This window comes from Nanorana parkeri, unplaced genomic scaffold, assembly GCF_000935625.1.
Source record: "Nanorana parkeri isolate BGI_ZX_2015 unplaced genomic scaffold, ASM93562v1 scaffold1681, whole genome shotgun sequence".
Lineage (NCBI taxonomy): Eukaryota > Metazoa > Chordata > Amphibia > Anura > Dicroglossidae > Nanorana > Nanorana parkeri.
Window position 1 is genome coordinate 233,793 of NW_017307949.1, and position 10,468 is coordinate 244,260.

Genomic DNA, 10,468 nt, shown 5'->3' on the forward strand with positions numbered 1-10,468 from the left:
ACAGTCTGCAGTGACAATAAAACAAAACAAATAAAAATATATATATCTTTAAAAAGAAAAATAAAAGTAAGATGCAGGCTGTGGTGAAAGCAGTGGGCTGTGTGCCAAGGGGGTTTAAAAGGTTTTGCTGTAGTACAGAAGCCACAAGAAAGCAGCAGCGCCTCCTTAATGGCCGATTGTCGGATCCTCAGTTGTGTCCAGGGGAGGAATCCATCCAAGAGCCAAAGATGAAGAGGGCGGAGTCTAGAGTGAAATACAAGTAGCTCAGATGCAGATAGGAGTGGTGATGTTTCATCCTCCCGAGCCTGTAACAGCAAACCTCTGCTTTGTCCGTTCAGCAGTTACAGGAGAGATGAGTCCTGCACTTGTTCGGCCACCCCTGCGTAGAGGGAGGGCAGCAATTCAATAATTTAAAAAAAATAAAATAAAAGAAGAAAGAAAAAGAAAAAAATGTCTGCCTCCCAACTCCTCCAGCCCTTTCCTCCAGGTTCCTGCTAGAAGGTAGGAAAAAAAACCCCTAAAATTTCATACCCCTAAAGCAAACTAAGATTCTCTTCCTTTGCAGGATGAACATCCGCCACCCTGGCAGGTAAGCCGTGGGAACAGTCCATTGTCTCCAGAATAAGGAGTCTCTGTTTAAAGCAGAATCATTTCCCTAAAGGTAGTAGAGGGTCCATACCAAGTTTGAACCATCACCTCCCTCCACACTAAGGAAATTTCCCTAATGTTCCCTCCCCAAAACCCTCCATCTCTCCAAATAGATCCATGCTACTTCTCCCCACCCGGTGTCTGGGAATCCGGGGTGGCAGTGGAGGGTTGGCTTTGGCCTTTGACATCCTCCTTGGAGTTGTGGGATGCTGAATGGGACTGATGACTGGATCCTTTGCTGGAAGACTGTGAAGGATACCTTCTTCTGCCTTCTCCTGACAAGGAGGGTCGCCTTCGAGATCCTCCATCCTCTCCAATTGGGGGCTGAAAGGAAAGAAAAAAAATGTTATAATCCTGCTTGTAAAGTTTAAATTTTTTTGACAACATGCACATAGGTTCAGTGGTTAGCTGTGCTTCCTTGTCATGCTGGAGTGCCAATCATGCCAACGGGGCCCTATCTGATAGGTATGTGGTAGGCCAAGGCCTTTGTCTGGTTCATCAAATTTACAGATTTTTTATTTATTTTTATTGACAGCCTAAAATACATTTGGGGTCTCTGCACCACTTCTTGGGCATTCAAATTTGTTTTAAGAAAAATCAAGATGTTATTGTTATGGTAGAAAACATGGTACAACTGTACCTAAAAGTAGAGTGACAATGGTCTGGCTCTACTACTACTAAGGAGTACAATCTCGTATACTTACATCTACTCGGAAATCCTCTAGCCGTCGGAACTTGCTCAGGTATTCCTGCAACTTTGGATCAATATCCAGGTTTTTGGCTTTGGAGTATTTCAGAAAGGCCCAGAATTTCTCAAGCCCATATAGTTGACCTTGAATGAGGTAAAGTAAAAAATGAGGATTACTTGAATAAGACACAAGTAGGGCTGCAACTAAGAATTATTTTCAGTATTGATTAGATGGCCAATTATTTTTTCGATCGATTAAAATTTTTAAAAAAAAAAAAAAAAATTGCATCCTTAATTTAATAAAAAACCAAAAGAAATGGAGTGTCACAAATTTTACTTCAGAATAACAATGCATGCACGGTGCAGTTTAATACAAAAAAAATATAAAGAAATTGTTAAATCAGGGCTTGACCTAGATAGGTTCTAGCAATTAAAGGTGGCCATACACTAGTAGTCTTTTCTTGTTCAGCAATGTATGGCCAGCTTTTGGATTAGAGTGCTTTAGGTAGGTTAAAAAACCCTAAAGCACTCTTTAAGGCAGGGGTGCACATTAGGTAGATCGTGATCTACCAGTAGCTCTCAAAGCTAATTCCTGGTAGATCCCGAAGGGTGTGAATGGCGGCCCCTTTATTCCATTTTGGTATATTTATTTTGCTGTGCACACATGATTACCTATTAGCCTGAGTCTGCTGAGCCAAGCTACCCGACACCTTTCTGGTGGATTCTGCCAGGAGAGCGATCGAGCGAGGAGAGGCAGCCAGGAGAGCGAGCGAGGAGAGGCAGCCAGGAGAGCGAGCGAGGAGAGGCAGCCAGGAGAGCGAGCGAGGAGAGGAAGCCAGGAGAGAGAGCGAGGAGAGGAAGCCAGGAGAGAGCGAGGAGAGGCAGCCAGGAGAGAGAGCGAGGAGAGGAAGCCAGGAGAGAGAGCGAGGAGGAGAGGAAAGCAGGAGAGAGAGCGAGGGAGGTTTTTTTTCTCGTTGGTAGATCTCATGTAGCTCGTCATTTGAAAAGTAGATCTTAACACATAAAATTGTGGGCACCCCTGCTTTAAGGGTTAAAAACACTTATTTGTACTTTATTACAGATACAAATAATGCACATAATGTACAGTATGTGGTATCCCCACATACCACTTAATACACCACTAAATGAAAGCCCACTTTGTCCTGAACAAAAAGTACAATTTACCTGGATACACTTCAAGTTTTCAAGTAGTTGCAAAGAAATTAGTTTTACCAACAAATACCAAAGTTGCAAAACTGGGTTCAGGCATTAAAACAGCACAGCTATAAAAGTAATTGCCACCGTTAAATCACCAGTCTGTGGCAGATGACAGGCCAGCAAATTTTAATTCCTTTTGCTGGCGAGAAGACAACTCAAAGTGCAATGTCCAGCTGCCAGCCAGGCACTGGCACAAACAAACCCAGTAACAGGAAGCGGAAGCCGTAATGAGTGGAATCAACAACCTGAATCAAGCATAACCTAGAAGCTTTGTTGTAAAATAAACCTGTCATAAAAAAAATAGGGGGCATCATTGCAGAATATGGCTCAGCCAGCTGGGAGAAGTGGGACTTCTCCTCTGGATCCCCGCTGCTCTCCCCCATCTGTATGCAGCGGTGATCTCAGGAGAAGTGAAGCGCTGCAGCCACCGGCGGGGGTGCGGAAGAGGGAGCCGCTGTCACAGCAGCATGGCTGAGCGGTGAGGAGAGCCGCTCGGCCAAGATCTGACAGTTGCCTGCTCTCTCTCTTTTCAGGACACATGCGCATGAGAGGAGACCTGGGAACCTGCTGCAGTGGAGGTAGGAAAAGGACAGGGGAGAGACAGCAGAGAGAGAAGGGACAGCAGAGAGAAACAGGGGATAGAGCGAGGAGAGAGCCAATAGAGAGGGCTGGTTTACACCACAAAGTCTGCGTTCCAGAGTGTTCGGCCACTGGAATGCAAGCCGGCCAGCTCAGTGTTCAGGGGCGGGAGGGGGCGTGGAGTTGTATGGAAGTCAATGGCACTGCAGCCACGCCCCCCGCACACGGAACGCAGGCACATTAGTGCTTCCAGCATTTTTGCAGATCGCACTGGACCGCCACGCCCCCTCCCATGAATGCGGGTGTTTTTTCGTTGGTAGATCTCATTGAGCTCGTCATTTGAAAAGTAGATCTCCAGACGAAAAATTGTGGGAGCCCCTGACCTACAGAGGTTCTTTCCATAAACAACTTTTTATTCACTTTCCTATGACCATGCTAGCAAATTTGACTTCTTCAAAGAGTCATTACCCTAGCAGACCCCCTTCCGTTCTTGTAAATCACTGCCCTCTCCTCCTCTTCTAAGAGAGTCTAATTACTGTCTGTGCTGACCTAGCACCTCCACTTCCTACATTTTATTCACTTTAGTCACTTGAGTGACAGCTCTGAGTCGGGTGACATCACATTCAAGATGCCCACGTACAATAACAGTCTCAGGCCTTATGGATATCTAAGGAGGCTTTCATGGGTAAATAGAATGCATAAAAGACATCAAATGTGCAGATCTTATGAGAAAATTGTTGCTGAAATGAATTTGCTGGCAAAAGGGTCTTTAATATTGAATTGGCTCCACTAAGGTTATAACAGCCCTCACTCTTCCGTTAAGGCTTTACACAAAGATGTCTGTATATAAACTATGGGGAATTGTACCCAATTTAACCAAAAGAGCATTTGTGAAGTCAGGTACTAATGCTGAAGGATAAAAGGCCTGGTGCGCATATCAGGATTCCAATTAATCCCAAAGGTTTTCAATAGGGTTGAGGTCAGTGCTCTGCAGGTCACTCAAGTTCCTCCACATCAAACCATGGCGCTGGCTTTGTGCACAGAGGCACAGTCATGCTGTAACAGATAAAAGATACTCCCCAAAATGTGGCCACAAGGTTGGAAGCGCACAATCGTCAAAAATATATTTGTATGCTGTAGCATGAACTGTTCTCTAGGTGTGATGGTCAGAGGACTACAAACCACATAAGTCAGAACTTACCTGCATGCTACTTTCTAGTCAGTGGCTGAAAGTATTAAACAGTGTCAGCAATAAGCTTCCATATTTGACATACAAAAGTGTTCCTTTACTTATAAGATGGGTGTGTATAAATCTATAGGTAGACAACCCCTTGATTATTTATCCTATCCATTACAAGACTCACCCGTTTCATAATCCCTCCTGGTTTCTTCCTGGAAGTCCCGGAAAATGTCCACTCTGAACTTTCTCTCTAGACCATAGCTGTAGTATCGGAAGAGGCACTCCAAACCGTACCTGAAAGGAAATGCTAAGGATTACTCTACAAAGAGCTAGACTTTGTCATTTTATACATCTCTTTAATGGGGAGTGATAATGCAACTAATAATTATTTTCAAAGCAATAGTGACTAAGGGCACAGCTGCACTTTTAATAGGATGGGGTTTTTTTCTTTTTTTAAATGCTGCATTGACATCCACCTTTGAACAGACAGAACTTTGGTTCAATCTGTGCCGAGATTGCTCTCCTGCTTATCACAACCTATTAACTGGTGAATCTGTCACTAACTTCTATGGTGCAGGTTTTGGCTACCCTACTGAGCGCCTCTTCTTCCACCTATGTCCCTGTGTACATATCTCAGCAATTAACTAAACACACATACTTTAGCAGAGTCTAAAAGACAGCCGTACGGTTGGACTGTCACCTACCTGTATCCTTCCTTTCCATCCTCTACAGAGAGTTGTCGAAACTCTTCGTACATCTTCTTATTGAAATGATCACGTAGGAAGAAGGACCAGAATCGAAACAGTGTGTTCATTTCCTGGGACTGGCCAATGCCTAGCCGTTTCCTCTCTGAGGGGAAAAAACAACAAGTGGGACGTCTGCCAGTGAAGGCCTTGCAAATCTCACCTGAACATTAAGTGGTGGCAAGTTCTCACCATTAAGGCAACGTCGGCGGTACTTGTGGTAAACGTGTTGTGTGAATCCATTCTCCTTCAGCAGCTCGTGGGAAGGATGCTGGAACTTTGGCAGAGACTGAGGTGTACATCCAAAACTGCTCAGAGCTGGAGCCCCCTCCGAAGGGCTAGCGTTGGAGCTACAATAAACAGATAATTGTTACAGCTGTACTTCCAATGGTACCAGAGAACTCAAGGCCATTTGCAAGGCCATTCCTGTCAATAATCTGCCAGCTCAGTAATACTTGCCTAGAAGATTAGCTTTAACATGTTGTGTGTCACACTCCTAATATGTACATCCATTTCCCACCCTTCCATCAGATATGCTGCATGTCCAGTGCATCCAGGCAAGGGGGAGCATGTGACCTCCTCCCAGCATGCAGTGCTCGGGTCTAAGTAGTCAATTGCCAGGCCCAAGCCATGACTTAACTGTGGTACGATCAAATATGGATCTTACAAAAAGGTTAGAACTGAGAAGGAGAGCAAGGAAAGTACCAGTGGGTACCCAGCTGAAAAATGTACTTTGCAACGTAAGCACTCAAGACACCAAATACCTCAACACAGCCTCAGAACACCCACCATTTCTGCACTTCCTGATACTGGAGAACATACCTGCCCCCCTACCTTCAATCGCCAGTAAAATTCTGAGTGCCTAGATATCTGTCCTGGCTGTGGCCATGTTGAGGACAGGGGGCAAAGCCACTTCAAGGAAGTCCTGGATTGGCAAATGCTAATTCAAGTGGTATGCATTCAGGGGTTATGCAGGACTGAAAAATGCTAAGGCAAGAAATAAGTGTGGAGGACTTATGCAGTCAGCTACCTGGTACTGCAGTGAATTTAGCATTTTTGATTTCACAACAGGTACACTGTTAACCAACATGTAACAAATTGCAGGGTGTCAGTCACTTGTGGTTTTGGGCATAAAAAAAAAAAATTCACAGAGTGTGCACCTCAATGCCATGAACATACCCTGAACAATAGTGCACATATTGACCTAGTAGCACAGCATGCATTGGAAACAGCATAGAGTGCTGACTTGAACACATTGACTTCCATACTTTCTAAGCCAAGGACCTGCAACAAGTATACAGATTAGGAAAGTCAGAAGTTATCATCTTTGTACTTGATCTGAAGCATTAGGGTTAATAGGGTCACCATAAGGGTCAGGCACAAGCAATTTCAGTTAAAGTGAAATTGTTCCGTAATGTCAATCTTCAGATTATTCTCAAGACAGGGTTGCTTAAAAGTCATTGAGTTCTATTTTTTTTTCTTTTGCATGCCCAGTGCTAAATTAGAAGCATTGTATTGGTTTATAGCTGTTTAGTCACCATGCTACTTTACTGAACCATACTGATTGTAGATCAAACATATTGTTGTACACCATCTAAACTCACAGTTTATAGAAGGAACACCATTACTAAACTCTGGGGGATCAGCAAAAAATCTTGTTGTATCTACTGCTATCTTACCTCACAGAGGCAGTTCGAGGTCGATGTTCCCTGGAGTCCATCACCCACCCAACGTGGCACTCCATGGGTGGATTAGAACTGTGGCGTGTTTTCCTTTTTCTTGGCGTCTGAGGGAAAAAAAAAAAAAGGAAGAGTAAAGTCAATGAAATGTATTCATAAAAGGTTTATTAAAGCGAACTTTACTAGGCCTGAAAAAAATGCTAAAAGGCAACAGTGCATAACTGAAGCACTTCATGGTCCCATTTTACACGCAAAGCTCTTGCGGCACCGGGAAGTGTTTATTTGGCTCTCCCATAACATTTTACAAAGTGTGCAGTTGCACTCCTGCGGACGCCAGGAGGAAAACTAAAAGTATAAAAGTATAGCAAGTGAAAACCATAAACTTCAGTATACTACCTAATAATAATAATAAAAGAGCTGTATTTGAATTCATTCAGCAGTCTCTGCATGGGCAAAAGGCACGCTGTTGACGATCAGTTCCTCAACTGATTTTTGTTTAACACTTTTTTTCTTTAAATTAGGTTTAGATTGCAATCCTTTCCCTCCGGCAACATCGTAAATACAATTAAAATTTAAAAATAAAAAATGATTAATAATAAATTGAGCCCCAAAAACAGCTCCTTCCATGTTACTTGGATGAAACCTAGGGTTTGATACAGCAATTTTAAACATACAAGAAGGCAACCCCACCTAAACACAGTGCATTACCTTTGCATCGATCGATCTGGCCTCCTTCACAACAGGATAAAACCGTGGCGTGAGCGTAGGATCCTTCAATCGAGGGGTGCGTGGGGTACGTGGCGTTCGTGCATTGCGATAGTTTGGAGATTCTGGGACTGTGGTCGGTAAGGAGCGGGCGATGGTGGAAGGTTCAGGAGCACCAAACAGCTTGTTGGCCAAGGCGTCTGTGGGAACTATTAGACAGGAGGAAAGTGGTCACAAAGTTTTCTATTCATCAGATGGCCACACATCACTATTTAACAAGGGAACAATTTATCATTGTATTTCAAGGTATGAGAAAGACAACACATGGCACTATTACCTTGCTGAAATTTGGGGGGACCTGGAGGAACTTCTTGATTGGGATCAACTGGAGGTTCTGGCGTTAAGGTGTCAAACTGCTCTCGGCTGATCATGTTCACTTTTTTAAAGTTCTCCACCTCTTGCTGAAATGAAAAAATAAGACTGAGGGTGAAAATGGCAGTCCGGATGTATATACAAATCTCAAACACATCATGAATCAAGTCTTGTCCAAAATTGAGCTTGCGCTTCCCAGCCAAAAGACTGTTAATCTGCTCACTAATCTCATGCTCCCTGTCATTTGTGAAAAGGACCCATGAAGTCTAATCTTTCTCACACAGGCCAGTGAGTCCCTTAGAATGCTACTACTTTCAGAGTGTTATGGTCTCAAATTAAGAGGCTGCTTCAAACCCATCAGCAAAAAAATCAAGATCAGACAAAATTAATAGATAGGATGACAATACTGAATGTCACTTCCAGACATCCAAACTGAGCAGATGTATAAACTTGTCAAGACACTCGTGTTCCTCCTCTGTTGTGGGTTCAAATCTATGGGCAAAGTAAATGACTCAAGGGTGAAGAAATACATTCACCTAATCGTTCTCAGGGAGAACCAGTCCATTGTCAGCCTTCGACTCACAACTGACCTTTCAGAGTGCTATCCAATATTTACAGCAAGGTTATTTTTTACATGTATCCAATGCAAAAAAAAAAGAAGCAATTTGGGATAACCAGAGCAAAAAAATGTAACAAAAAGCTACAAACTTTAAATACGCAACCTAACTAAATGCCATTCACTGGCAAGGCAACTCTAGTGTAGCACACGTAGTCATTTCGTCCAAGTCATCTGGCTAGGACACGAAACTTGAAGATGAATATTCTAAAAAAGGTACACAACAAAACTACTGCTCACAAGATCTGCCGAAAGGGACTGAATGTTGACCATATCCACAAAATGCTAGTTTCACATTTTTATTTTATTTTTTAAAAGGGCTTCCCTGCAGAATAAAATTCTTACCCCTCTGACTGCCCTCATCAGCCATCTTCAAGTGCTACCTTTGCTTAAGAAAGCAGAGATCAGCAGCGGAAGGGATATGAATTAACACCTGAATACTTTTTAAACTTGTGAAAATCGCGGTCACCAATACGTGTACAGCAGAGTTCTCTGTTTGGGCACAGAGAGACAAAAGGAACACATTTGTCTATCAGATTATAATCATTTATACTAAATCTGCCCCAAAAAAAATTCTTCATAGCTTTTTTCACAATATGAAACCACAAAACTAACAACCTGTTCAGAACAGCAGTGACAAGTTATCTAACAAACCAATAAATCTAATAAAAGTATTTTTTTTTCAATAATGGGACTTGTGTTGAAGGGTACCGTGAGCAGTCCTTCGTCTGTGGTATAGAGAGGCAAGGGTGCACAATGAGCCTTTCCACAGCTGGTTAGCATCTCATGCCCAGCATAGTCCCACCCTCTCTGCCCAGGCCTAGAATGTGCTCATAGAGGAGTCACAGCTGGACAACCTAGTGTGCAGAGTTGGACCTAGAACCTGCTGTGTCACAAGAGGGCAGCTGACCTGCAAGCACACAGTGAACCCAAAAGAACACAATCCACGGTCACATGTGGAGTACAGTTCTATGGAAGTACCAGGAGAAGACAGATGAACCTTGTTAGCCTTGCTTCCTTATAACAAAAAGCTTTTTCTGTCAACCTTACTTTTAAATTGTATTTTGTTTTGTTTAACAGCCAGAGCATAGTCAGAGGCTACATGAGACAAATGGCACAGCTTTTTTGTTAAACTCTGTATTTCTTGTATTTTCAGAAGGTTCTGTCCGCTAACCCTCCAGGGATTTACCTAACCGAGTGTCATTTTTAGAATTAACCGAGGATGCCACCTGCTGGAGAAATTTTGTATTGCACTGATAAACATTTAATTTTTTTGGTCAGGCTTTGGCACGCCAGGCACAGAGGAATAGAGGTCCCTTGGTATTAAAAAAGGAATGCAAGCATGAGGAAACCGATGTTACTATAAAAAGGGGTTTATATTTTCCTTTAGACTCTACTTTAATGTTAAGAGATGCTGACCTAAACAGTTTAATTGCTTGAATAAATAAAAAAAAAGAAACCTTATTTAAATGTAAGATAAGGTGACATGTTAATTTTAGTGCACTGGCCTCTGGGGTTATTTCAGCTTTGAATGCAACACATAACTGTACTATGAATGAATTACCCGCTGTGACTGCTCACCTTAATTTGTGAATACTCGGGCTCAAATGTCTCTGTCCATAGATCCTGCTCGTAGTAATACAGGCCATCGTTTATCACTTTGGCCCATTCAGAGCTCATCTTGGCCCGGGACGTGTGGTTTCCTGTGCGGTCTCCTCCAGGGTGCTTGCGCAGGGACGGTGGGGTCTGTGTGACTATGAGGATTTTGTTTACATCCCGGTCATCGATCTCAAAGTCCGAGTCCTCGTCTGACCAGTCAGTGAAGGTGTTCTTGCGGCCGTCCATCTGCTCCATCTCCTCATCGAACATGAAGTCCAGCTCCTCTGGCTCGTCCTGGTCCTTTGAGGGTTTCTGAGGGGTCACCGCAGGGGCCATCGCTTGCTGTGGGGACTTCACGTCCTCTGGCTTCTAGGTTAATTCAAAAAAGGCATTACTCTCAAAAGGAGGCATTACTACACAGAGCAGCCAAACATCCTAGAG

General features: G+C 43.3%; 1 protein-coding gene across 2 annotated transcripts in view; it reads right to left on the reverse strand.

Moving 5' to 3' along the window:
- The window catches only part of LARP1 (La ribonucleoprotein domain family member 1), a 79,591-nt gene continuing 69,123 nt past the window's right edge, over positions 1-10,468 (reverse strand). The window contains exons 11-19 of one of the 2 annotated variants that reach the window (XM_018571113.1): positions 10,010-10,393; positions 7,778-7,901; positions 7,444-7,649; positions 6,736-6,842; positions 5,249-5,406; positions 5,018-5,162; positions 4,498-4,607; positions 1,353-1,480; positions 1-972 (exon numbers count right to left, since the gene is read on the reverse strand). In XM_018571113.1, the coding sequence (XP_018426615.1) occupies positions 769-972; positions 1,353-1,480; positions 4,498-4,607; positions 5,018-5,162; positions 5,249-5,406; positions 6,736-6,842; positions 7,444-7,649; positions 7,778-7,901; positions 10,010-10,393 (1,566 nt within the window). In that variant the 3' untranslated portion in view covers positions 1-768. Of the gene's footprint in view, positions 973-1,352; positions 1,481-4,497; positions 4,608-5,017; positions 5,163-5,248; positions 5,407-6,735; positions 6,843-7,443; positions 7,650-7,777; positions 7,902-10,009; positions 10,397-10,468 lie in introns of both variants that reach the window. The other variant, XM_018571112.1, reaches the window with a different exon arrangement.